The sequence below is a fragment of the Cervus elaphus genome, chromosome 15, assembly GCF_910594005.1.
Source record: "Cervus elaphus chromosome 15, mCerEla1.1, whole genome shotgun sequence".
Taxonomy (NCBI): domain Eukaryota; kingdom Metazoa; phylum Chordata; class Mammalia; order Artiodactyla; family Cervidae; genus Cervus; species Cervus elaphus.
Window position 1 is genome coordinate 50,660,673 of NC_057829.1, and position 13,848 is coordinate 50,674,520.

Here is a 13,848-nt window from a genome sequence, read left to right on the forward strand (position 1 = left end):
AGTTTAGCATTCATATGTATTTTAACCTAAAGTAGAAAACCAGAAAATTCATACCAATCAGTCACAGTATAGGAAATACTGATGACTATGTGGAGCTTGTTTGGTGTTAACACTGGCTTAGTGTAGTTTCCTCAGGAAATCTTAGCAGGGGCACTGATGGTATGTGACTACAGGACGCAAATCTATGTCCCTCCAAAGAGCAGAGGAAACAAAAATTATATAGAGAAGAAAATGTGAATATATGTATATAGCTTTGAAAATAATAGAATTTTATCTGTCAAAATGAATTACAATAATCATTTATTTAGTTCTAGTCCAAATTTTTAATCTTCATAGATTCTCAAGGCAAAAGAAATTGTTTTATCCTTTTTAGGTTACTACAAGACCAACCAATCAGATTCTTCTCCTGCACCATCTAGTCACTGATATGAGTTGATTCAAACCTTCCTGTATCCTATATGATATCAAATACAAAATTGTTTTTACCCAGGTTACCTTCTTGGGAGAAAGAACAGGATTATATAGATTATACTTTTTTAAAAAGTAACCTAAAATTTTTGCAGAAAATAGTTAATCTCAAATTACTTCACATTTTTGTTTAAAAAAAAAAAGTAAAGCTTTGTTTTAAAGCAAATTATTCTAGTAGATAAAAATGTACTCTGTTATATAAAAATACAATGGCATATGTACTATCTCATAACTTTATATACTATCTCAAATAAATCATAATTTAGCAACACAAGTTGTGAAATAAAATTCATATTTTATCGCAAGACAAGAAAAATTCAAACAAAAAGTTTTCTCTGCCCTTTGGCCTCCTCTCTCCCCGAATGTGTCTTGTGTATTTGTATCATGTATTGATCAAACCTACCCCACTGGCAGAAATACCTGCTCAACCAGAAAGAGCAACATTCTCCTGGCAACAGTAAAACAACTCCTTAAAGATAACTTTCCTACTTGAATTTTTAAGGGGTCATATGACACTTACATCTGGATTATGTCAAAAATGTCATTTGATGTACAGCCCTCTGTCAAAAAAAAAACTAACTTACATTTAGGGTACTTTGATTTCTGGTGGGCAGGAACAGTTCTCAGAGCTTTCTGAGATGTTCTTCCAGGTTATAAGTCAAGTTTGGCTCTAACAAAATTTTCCACTTCTTTCTTAGATCAACTGATTAGTTTTTACTGACAAAGTTCAGTGTAAAGCAACAGTGTACTCACATGAGGAAATATTTCCAGCCTTATTATTTTTCATACAATTTCACAAACTGGTGAACTCAACCGCAATTCATTCAGAAAGTGTTTTCAGTGAAAGAAAGAATGCATTTATATTCAATTGTTTATACTGGATTTTAAACTAATCATTTTCCCTTGTCCAGGTGATCTTCCTCACCAAATTAAGGTTTCGTATTTAAGGGGAGACATACTAAGTAAGCATACTATGTAGTAATTATCTTGAGCATCTTGCTTATTTTCACTCATAATTAGTTACTTTCTTTCTAACAGAGTGTTGAGCTTTGAGTCCAATATTTGACCTTACGTCTATTCAAAATCATGTTTTAAACATCAAAATTAGGGCCCATCAGATTTTCACTTACTTTGCTTTAGCTTCTGCATCTTCATATGCTTTATTAGAAACATCATCTAATCCTCCAATCAAATGTTTGAAAGAGCTGTCGGAGAGGAAAAAAGCAGTGATTAGGATAAATCCTCAGCAAAGTGGTAACAATGACAGCATAGTCAATGATACACTGAAATAATCTGAAAGATCTAAATAAAACTGAATTCAAACATTTAATATGAGCACATTATTAAGAAACATATCAGATAATGATATAAACTGAGAGCAGGAAACGTCTTTTAAAGTGTTGTGAGATTCTACATTTTAATTTTAAACCTCTATAATGTTAATATATGCAAATGGCTTTGCTTGTAGTGAGTATTATAAAACAAAACATGCATGAAACATGTAGGATGTTTGCTAATTTAAATTTAAATGTTGCTTTGTCATTTTTACATACACTTAAAAAAATAACCTATAAAGAGAAATTTGACACTATGCTTGGGGGCTGACTGGAAGGGGAAAGGAGTAGCTATTACATCAGGCCCTTGGGTAATGATCTCATCTGTGGAACTGGGTAACTAGAATGCTGGGCTACATACACCAAGTATGTCTTTTCTTTCTTTTTTTTTTCCTTTGATGTGGACCATTTTTAGAGTCTTCGTTGAATTTCTTACAATACTGCTTCTATTTTATCTTTCGGTTTTTTGGCTGCAAGGCATGTGGGTCTTAGCTCCCCCACCAGGGATCCTGCATAGAAAGGTGAAGTCTTACCCACTAGTCCACCAGGGAAGTCTCTATACTAAGTATTTTTAATACAAAAAGGAACCAAAAGACAATGACTAGACAAAAAGTCAAAGAATCAAGAATTGTATTCTATAGAGTATCAAGTTTTCTATAAGGAGCACATTCAGTTCAGTTCAGTTGCTCAGTCGTGTCCAACTCTTTGCGAGACCATGGACTGCAGCATGCCAGGCCTCCCTGTCCATCACCAACTCCCAGAGTTTACCCAGACTCATGTCCATTGAGTCAGTGATGCCATCCAACCATCTCATCCCCTCCCCTGTCATCCCCTTTCCTCCTGCCCTCAATCTTTCCCAGCATCAGGCTCTTTTTCAGTGAGTCAGCTCTTCGTATCAGGTGGCCAAAGTACTGGAGTTTTAGCTTCAACATCAGTTCTTCCAATGAACACCCAGGCCTGATCTCCTTTAGGATGGACTGGTTGGATCTCCTTGCAGTCCAAGGGACTCTCAAGAGTCTTCTCCAACACCACAGTTCAAAAGCAAGGGAATGGCAAACCACTTCAGTATTCTTGCTTTGAGAACCCCATGAACAGTATGAAAAGGTAAAATGAATTTATTAATGAGGGTCAAATGAATGAATGTGAATGAACACGCAATAGGCAATAGTACATATAAAAGTTTCAAAAATATAATTAATGATAAAATAAATGATAAATGTAATCTCCATGGTTGAGAATAGCTCAAATATGATTTTGGCCAGCGTTCTTTATGTGATAAAACTGCCCATTTTCTTATTGAATATTTTAGTTATTATTAGAGAAATCCTTCTTTGAGAAACTCCTTAAAGTGATAGGGGCTTACATTGTAAAGTAAATACATATCTTTTATTATGAAAAAAATGATAACATCTGGTTGATTTCCTGTTTTCACAAATAATGTGAAATTTAAACACAGAGAGGTTAAGTTATTTATCCAAAATGAGAGAAATTTAGAATTTTTTTTTTAGAAATTTAGAATTATAATCCATTTTCTCTGATACCCAATCCTTTCCTTTATAATACTTAAATATTTTAAATACAACCAAATCTAAACACTGTGAAAAGGCACCAACAGAGGAAAAAAGAATTAAGTGGTAAAAATAAAGAGCAAGAACTACTAAAACTTAGCTTTTCAAAAATACTGGATCTATTAACACATTCTTTTCTTAAACATTTAAAATGCATAGCAATTTGAAAATTCAAATAGCTAAAAAATTCCTGACTTCCTCCTTCAGTTCAGTTCAGTCCCTCAGTCCTCTCAGGCTCTTTGCAACCCCATTGACTATAGAACACCAGGCCTCCCTGTCCATCATCAACTCCCAGAGTTTATTCAAACTCATGTCCATCAAGTTGATGATGCCACCCAACCATCTCATCCTCTGTTGTCCTCTTTTCCTACCACCATCAGTCTTTCCCAGCATCAGGGTCTTTTCCAATGAGTCAGTTCTGTGCAACAGGTGGCAAGTATTGAAGTTTCAATTCAGCATCAGCCCTTTCAATGAATATTCAGGACTGATTTCCTTTAGGTTGGACTGGTTGGATCTCCTTGCTGTCCAAGAGACTCTCAAGAGGCGTCTCCAACACGACAGTTTCAAAAGCATCAATTCCTCAGTCTCAGATTTCTTTACATCCAACTCTCACGTCCATACATGACTATTAGAAAAGTCATAGCTTTGACTAGATGGAACTTTGTTGGCAAAGTAATGACAGCTTTTTACTATGCTAAGTCGGGCATAACTTTTCTTCCAAGGAGCAAGTGTCTTTTAATTTCATGGCTGCAATCATCATCTGCAGTGATTTTAGAGCCCCCCAAAATAAAGTCTGTCACTGTTCCCATTGTTTCCCTATTTGCCATGAAGTGATGGTACCAGATGCCATGATCTTAGTTTTCATAATGTTAAGTTTTAAGCCAAATTTTTCACTCTCCTCTTTCACTTTCATCAAGAGACTCTTTAGTTCTTCTTCATTTTCTGCCATAAGGGTGGTGTCTTCTGCATATCTGAGGTTATTGATATTCCTCCCAGCCATCTTGATTCCAGCTTGTGCTTCCTCCAGCCCAGCGTTTCTCATGATGTATTCCGCATATGAGTTAAATAAGCACAGTGACAATATACACTCTTGATGTATTCCTTTCCCAATTTGGAACCAGTCTGTTGTTCAATGTCCAGTTCTAACTGTTGCTTCCTGACCTGCATACAGGTTTCTCAGGAGGCAGGTCAGGCGGTCTGGTATTCCCATCTCTTTCAGAATTTTCCACAATATTTTTGTGATCCACACAGTCAAAGCCTTTGGTATAGTCAATAAAGCAGAAGTAGATGTTTTTCTGGAACTTTCTTGCTTTCTCAATAATCAAACAGATGTTGGCAATTTGATCTCTGGTCCCTCTGCCTTTTCTAAAACCAGCTTGAACATCTGGAAGTTCATGGTTCACATACTGTTCTCCAAGCCTGGCTTGGAGAATTTTGAGCATTACTTTACAAGCGTGTGAGATGCATGCAATTGTGTGGTATGTTGAGCATTGTTTGGCATTGCCTTTCTTAGGGATTGGAGTGAAAATTGACCTTTTCCAGTCCTGTGGCCGCTGCTGAGTTTTCCAAATTTGCTGGCATATTGAGTGCAGCACTTTCACAGCATCATCTTTCAGGATTTGAAATAGCTCAACTGGAATTCCATCACCTCCACTAGCTTTGTTCATTGTGATGCTTTCTAAGGCCCACTTGACTTCACATTCCAGGATGTCTGGCTCTAGGTGAGTGATCACACCATTATGATTATCTGGGTCATGAAGATCTTTTTTATACAGTTCTTCTGTGTATTCTTGCCACTTCTTAATATCTCCTGCTTCTGTTAGGTCCATACCATATCTGTCCTTTATTGTGCCCATCTTTGCATGAAATATTCCCTTGGTATCTCTGATTTTCTTGAAGAGATCTCTAATCTTTCCCATTCTATTGTTTTCCTCTATTTCTTTGCACTGATCACTGAGCAAGGATTTCTTATCTCTCCTTGTTATTCTTTGGAACTCTGCATTCAAATGGATAAATCTTTCTTTTTCTCCTTTGCTTTCACTTCTCTTCTTTTCACAGCTTTCTTTAAGGCCTCCTCAGACTGTCCACTTTGGTTTTTTGCATTTCTTCTTCTCAGGGATGGTCTTGATTCCTATCTCCTGTACAATGTCATGAACCTCCGTCCATAGTTCATCAGGCATTCTGTCTATCAGATCTAATCCCTTGAATCTATTTCTCACTTGCACTGTATAATCATAAGGGATTTGATTTAGGTCATACTTGAATGGTCTATTGGTTTTCCCTACTTTATTCAATTTAAGTCTGAATCTGGGAATAAGGAGTCCATGATATGGTCCACAGTCAGTTCCCGGAGCAATGACCCCACTAGAGATTGACCCAGACTTGCCCAGGAGTGTCCAGGAGTCTTCAGCAGAGGCATGGGTGGGTGGTGACCTGATGCAGGGTTGGTGGCAGTGAGTGTAGCAGTACATGCATGGGATCTTTTGATCCCATTATCTTGATTACTTCCAGTGTAGTTTCGCCCCAGGTAAATAGCAGGGAGGGAACATAGCTCCACCCATCAATAGAAAATTGGATTAAAGATTTACTGAGCATGGTCCCGCCCATCAGAACAAGACCCAGTTTCCCCCTCAGTCAGTGTCTCTCATCAGGAAGCTTCCATAAGCCTCTTATCCTTCTCCATCAGAGGGCAGACAGACTGAAAACCACAATCACAGAAAACTAACCAATCTGATCACCTGAATCACAACCTTGTCTAAACTCAATGAAACTATGAACCATGCCATGTAGGGCCACCCAAGATGGACAGGTCATGGTGGAGAGTTCTGACAAAACGTGGTCCACTGGAGAAGGGAATGGCAAACCACTTCAGTATTCTTGCCTTGAAAACCCCATGAACAATATGAAAAGGCAGAAAGACAGGGCACTGAAAGATGAACTCCCCAGTTGGTAGGTGCCAAATATGCTACTGGAGATCAATGGAGAAATAAATCCAGAAAGAATGAACAGATGGAGCCAAAGCAAAAACAACACCCAGTTGTGGATGTGACTGGTGATAGAAGCAAGGTCCAATGCTGTAAAGAGCAGTATTGCATAGGAACCTGGAATATCAGGTCCATGATTCGAGGCAAATTGGAAGTGGTCAAACAGGAGATGGCAAGAGTGAATGTTGACATTCTAGGAATCAGCAAACTAAGATGGACTAGAATGGGTGAATTTAATTCAGATGACCATTATATCCACTACTGTGGGCAGGAATCCCTTAGAAGAAATGGAGTAGCCATCATAGTCAACAAGAGAGTCCAAAATGCAGTACTTGGATATAATTTCAAAAATGACAGAATGATCTCTGTGCATTTCCAAGGCAAACCATTCAATATCACGGTAATCCAAATCTATGCCTCGACCAGTAATGATGAAGAAGCTGAAGTTGAATGGTTCAATGAAGATGGATAAGACCTTCTAGAACTAACACCCAAAAAAGATGTCCTTTTCATTATAGGGGACTGGAATGCAAAAGCAGGAAGTCAAGAAACATCTGGAGTAACAGGTAAATTTGGCTTTGGAGTACAGAATGAAGCAGGACAAGGGCTAATAGAGTTTTGCCATGAGAACACATTGGTCATAGCAAACATCCTCTTCCAACAACACAAGGAAGTCTATACATGGACATCACCAGATGGTCAACACCGAAATCAGACTGATTATATTCTTTGCAGCCAAAATGGGGAAGCACTATACAGTTAGCCCTTGGTTTAAAACACAAATTTTCTATGGTGCTAATAATCCAATATTTATGATTTTATTTTTTTGCTACTAGATAAAACAAAGTGAAGGGAAATGACATGTACTTACAAAAGGTCCCTATATTGATAGGACAGAAAATTATTTTTGAAGTAAATTCCCTCTAACTGAGGAAAACACTTTTTATTTAATGTGTAAGTGATTTTTTTATTATGGAAAAGTTTTTTAAATGAGAGAAGAAATTAAAATATCACTAATAGTTCTCTTACTACAAATAACTAATAGGGACATCTTTATGCTTTATGTATTGATAATTCTTTTTATTTTTTTTCTGCATAGCTTTATCGTTGTTTATAGAGATGCAAGCATAAAATAGCTATGATTAAATATGGTTTATTATTTTGACTTTAAACCTATTATAACATAAGCAAATGTGTTTATTCTTTAACATTCCATAAGCAATATTTTCACAAAATAATAGACCATTACATGTATACACATAATAGAATATCTATGTGTCCATCTATACACAGAAGCACAGACACCCAAAGATATACACATAGAAATGAAGGAGTAGTCATGGCAACTATCTATAAAAACATTTACATTTATACTCTCAATTAGAGATTAAACATATGGAATTTCTTTTCAAAATAAAAATATGTAGAACTATAATCTTGACTTTACAATTGGAACCATATGCCACTTATAAATAATCTTTAATTAGGAAGCAATCCTGGCCAAATAATATTTTTTGAAACATGAGACAAATACATTCTGCTAATATTCTAAGCCTCCTAAAACAATAAGTTAACCAGTATAGCTAACTAGAAGTTTAAGAAAATGTAGCATTTTTGAGCAATATTAATAAGCTCCAAATAACTGTCTCTGTATCTCTGCACTGATTAATGAATAATTTAGGACATCTTGATAAATATAATTGATGGCATTACAGAATTTATCATTCCTGGCGCAAGTCTGAACTAATTGCAAATCTTATTGTATACACACTAAGTATGAAACACCTTTCTGCTACTTTTCTTAGGATTAAAATCAAACTTTAACAAATCTTAACTAAACTTTTTGAAGGAAGTGGATAACATGTGATTAGTTTAGTGTATTGAGGCAGAAAGAACAGATGGAAAATCCCCCTTATGCTTAATGTTGTATTTTAAACATACTTGCAAGGAAGGGGTGGAAAAGAAAGAGGAAGTAAAAAGGAATGAAGGAAGGAGAGAAAAATGGATTAAAGAAAGGAGGGAGAAAGGGAAAAAAGAAAAGGAGAAGGCGGGGGGGGGGGAAATGATGATTCTTTCACATCAAGAATGATATTTATAGGATTTTTCTTTAAGAAATATCAGTCATACTTTTCTAAGAATTCATTCATTTCTTCCAAGTAATCCATTTTATTGGCATATAGTTGGTGATAGTAGTCTCTTATGATCCTTTGTATTTCGGTGTTATCTGTTGTGATCTCTCCATTTTCATTTCTAATTTTGTTGATTTTTCTCCCTTTTTTTCTTGACAAGTCTGGCTAATGGTTTGTCTATTTTATTTATCTTCTCAAAGAACCAGCTTTTAGCTTTGTTGATTTTTGATATAGTCTCCTTTGTTTCTTTTTCATTTATTTATGCTCTAATTTTTATTATTTCTTTCCTTCTACTAACCCTGGGTTCTTCATTTCTTCTTTTTCTAGTTGCTTTAGGTGTAAAGTTAGGTTCTTTATTTGATTTTTCTCTTGTTTCTTGAGGTAAGCTTGTATTGCTGTGAACCTTCCACTTAGCACTGCTTTCACTGAATCCCATAGGTTTTGGGTTATCATGTTAAACTGAACCAGGAAGAAATACAAAATCTTAACAGAGCCATCACTAGCACAGAAATCAAAACTTTAATAAAAAAAATCTTCCAATAAAGAAAAGTCCAGGACCAGATGGCTTCACAGCTGAATTCTGCCAAAAATTTACAGAAGAGCTAACACCTATCCTACTGAACCTCTTCCAGAAAACTGCAGAGGAAGGTAAACTCCCAAACTCATTCCATGAGGCCACCGTCACCCTGATACCAAAACCAGACAAAGATGCCACAAAAAAAAAGAAAACTACAGGCCAATATCACTGATGCACATAAATGCAAAAATACTTAACAAATTCTAGCAAACAGAATCCAACAACATATTAAAAAGATCATACATCATGACCAAGTGGGCTTTATCCCAGGGATGCAAGGATTCTTCAATATTCACAAATCATTCAATGTGATACACCACCTTAACAAATGGAAAGGTAAAAACCATATGATTATCTCAGTAGATGCAGAGAAAGCCTTTGACAAAATTCAACAGCCATTTATGATAAAAACTCTCCAGAAAGCAGGCATAGAAGGAACATATCTCAACATAATAAAAGCCATATATGATAAACCCTTAGCAAACATTATCCTCAATGGCAAAAAATTGAAAGTATTTCCCCTAAAGTCAGGAACAAGACAAGGGTGCCCATTCTCACCACTGCTATTCAGCATAATTTTGGAAGTTTTAGCCACAGCAATCAGAGAAGAAAAAGAAATAAAAGGAATCCAGATTGGAAAAAAAGTAAAACTCTCAGTTTCCAGATAACATGATCCTCTACATAGAAAGCCCTAGAGACACCACCAGAAAATTACTAGAACTAATCAATGAATATAGTAAAGGTGCAGGATATAAAATTAATACACAGAAATCCCATGCATTCCTATGCACTAACAATGAGAAAACAGAAAGAGAAATTAAGGAAACAATTCCATTGACCACTGCGATAAAAAGAATAAAATACTTAGGAATAAATCTACCTAAAGAAACAAAAGACCTATATATAGAAAATATAGAAAATGATAAAACACTGATGAAAGAAATAAAAAATGACACAAATAGATGGAGAAATATACCATGTTCATGGATTGAGAGAATCAATAAAGTGAAAATGAGTATACTACCCAAAGCAATCTACAGATTCAGTGTAATCCCTATCAAGCCACCAATGGTATTTTTCACAGAATTGGAACAAATAATTTCACAATTTGTATGGAACTACAAAAAACCTCGAATAGCCAAAGCAATCTTGAGAAAGAAGACTGAAACTGGAGGAATCAACCTGCCTGACTTCATACTATACTACAAGCTACAGTCATCAAGACAGTATGGTACTGGCACAAAGACAGAAATATAGATCAATGGAAAAAATAGAAAGCTCAGTGATAAATCCATGCACCTATGGACATCTTATCTTTGACAAAGGAGGCAAAAATACACAATGGAGGAAAGACAATCTCTTTAACAAGTGGTGCTGGGAAAACTGGTCAACCACTTGTAAAAGAATGAAACTAGAACACTTTCTAACACCATACAGTAAATAAACTCAAAATGGATTAAAGATCTAAATGTAAGACCAAAAACTATAAAACTCCTAGAGGAAACCACAAAACACTCTCTGACATAAATCACAGCAGGATCCTCTATGACCCACCTCCCAGAGTAATGGAAATCAAAGCAAAAATAAACAAATGGGACCTAATGAAACTTAAAAGCTTTTGCACAATGAAGAAAACTATAAGCAAGTTGAAAAGACAGCCTTCAGAATGGGAGAAAATAATAGCAAATGAAATAACTGACAAAGAATTAATCTCAAAAATATATAAGCAGCTCATGCAGCTCAATACCAGAAAAATAAATGACCCAATCAAAAACTGGGCCAAAGAACTAAACAGACATGTCTCCTAAAGGAGACATACAGATGGGTAATAAACACATGAAAAGATGCTCAACATCACTCATTATCAGAGAAATGCAAATCAAAACCACAGGTACCATCTCATGCTGATCAGAATGGCTGCTCTCAAAAAGTCTACAAACAATAAATGCTGGAGACGGTGTGGAGAAAAGGGAATACTCTTACACTGTTTGTGGGAATGCAAACTGGTACAGCTACTATGGAGAACAATGTGGTGATTTCTTAAAAAACTGGAAATAGAACTGCCATACAACCCACCAATCCCATTGCTGAGCAAACACACTGAGGAAACCAGAATTGAAAGAGACATGTGTACCCCGATGTTCATCACAGCACTGTTTATAATAGCTAGTACATGGAAGCAATCTAGATGTCCATCAGCAGATGAATGAATAATAAAGTTGTGGTACATATACACAATGGAATATTACTCAGCTATTAAAAAGAACGCATTTGAATCAATTCTAATGAGGTGGATGAAACTGGAGCCTATTATACAGAGTGAAGTAAGTCAGAAAGAAAAACACCAATACAGTACATTAACACATATATATGGAATTTAGAAAGATGGTAACAGCAACCCTATACGCAAAACAGCAAAAGAGACACAGATATAAAGAACAGAATTTTGGACTCTGTGGGAGAAGGGGAGGGTGGGATGATTTAAGAGAATAGCACTGAAATATGTATATTGCCATATGTGAAATAGATGACCAGTCCAAGTTCAATGCATGAAACAGGGCATTCAAAGCCGGTGCACTGGGATGACCCAGAGGGATGGGATGGGGAGGGAGGGAAGGTGGAAGGGGGGGTTCAGGATGGGGGACACATGTGCACCCATGGCTGATTCACATCAGTGTATGGCAAAACCCACCACAATATTGTAAAGTAATTAGCCTCCAATTAAAGTAAATAAATTAATTTAAAAAAGAAATATCAGTTAACAGGGTTGGGTTTCTCATTCTAGGAAGTTTGTCTGTTGTAGAATATTGTAGTGACAGTAACTCAGTGGGTAATAATTTCAGCTATTAGGATGCTTTCATTATCAAGCCAAAACATCCTTGTGAAGGGAGCTGATTACTCAGTGGTATGTCTAAAAAGTGTATAATTTTGTTCCTCTGTTGTGATATGAGGAGACTTCATCGAGAGAGTAACAGGCTATGATATTATTAGAAAGGCAGTCCAAACATCAGAGATCAGCACTATCACGCTGCTAAAAATCAACAGCATTTTTATTTCACTTTATGGTTTACAAAGCACTCTTTATATTCATACATCATGTATGCACTCAATAATATATAGTAGTTAATTTAATCTTCATGATCTCCTAACACCAATTAGACTATGTTGTTTAGAAATCTTGTATAAAAATATTTAAAATAGAATTTTTCAAATTCAAAATAGGATAGGAAAAAATCTCAAAACTTCTTTAGAACATTTTTTTCTTGATTACATTCTAAAATAAGGTGGTGATCTATTCTTAACAGTTAAAGATTAAAACAAAATACATCAAATGTAAAATCTTAAATCAGAAACTATTGCAAATGCTTCAATAGTGCTAAGTAAAATGTTTGTCAAAAGTTATTTGTGCTCTATTAATTTAACAGGTGTATATGACTAGAGCCCATTAGATTTTTGCAACTTGGATAAATCCTTTAAAACATGTTTATTAAAAGAAAATATAAATTTAGTCCTCCAACTGGTATACCTGTTACTAAGTCTAAGATTTTAGAAGCATCTTTCATTATTTTACTTCTTTTATTGAAAAAAAGCTAACAATTCACTTTGTGGCTTCAGGTAAAGTCTCTTGTGTTCGTCATGTTATTTTTGTTTATCTTTAACTAGAAGGTGTAATTGTTGGTGGTTTATGCTAGCAAGTAACATATGAATACATTTCTTCAGAGGGAACATGAGCCACAAATACAATAAAACTAAACAACATTTTTTTTCAATTATCCACCCCTCCATTCATCCACCCACCCATCTATTCATGCAGACACACATACAAACTTAGGCAATGCCTACAACCCATGAAGAACAATTCAAGCTACTGTGGATTATACAAAGAGAATAAGAAACACCCCAAAGGAATTTACAGGTGTTTGAGAACCAGTCAATCCTAAAAGAAATCAACTCTAAATATTCATTGAGGGGACTGATGCTGAGCCTGAAGCTCCAGTACTTTGGCCACCTGATGTGAAGAGCTGACTCACTGGAAAAGACCTTGATGCTGAGAAAGATTGAGGGCAGGAGGAGAAGGGGGCAACAGAAGATGAGATGGTTGGATGGCATCACTGACTCAATGGACATGAGTTTGAGTAAACTCCGGGAGTTGGTGATGGACAGCGAGGCCTGGTGTGCTGCAGTCCATGGGATCGCAAAGAGTTAGACAAGACTTTGTGATGTCTGAACAACAACCACTCATGTATGGTAGAGTTCTTAGCAAATATGAGGTGTTGGGTTTGGCATATTACCTTCAATAATCTGAAACAAATCCTGTTTTTCTATGCCTCTTTGGTCCCAGACACCATTCTCTCTCTTAGGAATTATTTCCATAGGAATAGAATTTCCTTTTATAATATATTAATATGTGTGTGTGCATGCTAAGTCTGTTCAGTAGTGTTGGCTCCTCTGTCCATAGGATTCTCCAGGCAAGCATACTGGAGTGGGTTGCCATGCCCTCCTCCAAGGGATCTTCCTGACCCAGGGATTGAACCTGTGTCTTTTGTGGCTCCTGCATTGCAGGCAGATTCTTTACTGCCAAGCCACAGGGGAAGCCCATATGTATTTATACACACACACATACACACACATTTGTACTACCACTCTTGTCCTTACACAGTAGGCAGGGTTATTTTTTTAAAGAGTCAGTCAGATCATGTCAGTCCTCTATAAGCTCTCTGACTGATTTCTCTCCTACTATACTCCGTCTGACTTTAGAGTACATCAAGCTTGCATCTGACTCAGAGC

General features: G+C 36.2%; 1 protein-coding gene across 6 annotated transcripts in view; it reads right to left on the reverse strand.

The window, feature by feature from the left end:
- The window catches only part of PRKG1 (protein kinase cGMP-dependent 1), a 1,340,863-nt gene that overhangs the window by 126,720 nt on the left and 1,200,295 nt on the right, over nucleotides 1-13,848 (reverse strand). For all 6 annotated transcript variants that reach the window (XM_043924973.1, XM_043924972.1, XM_043924975.1 and 3 more), the window contains one exon: nucleotides 1,599-1,673. In XM_043924973.1, the coding sequence (XP_043780908.1) occupies nucleotides 1,599-1,673 (75 nt within the window). The remainder of the gene's footprint in view (nucleotides 1-1,598; nucleotides 1,674-13,848) is intronic.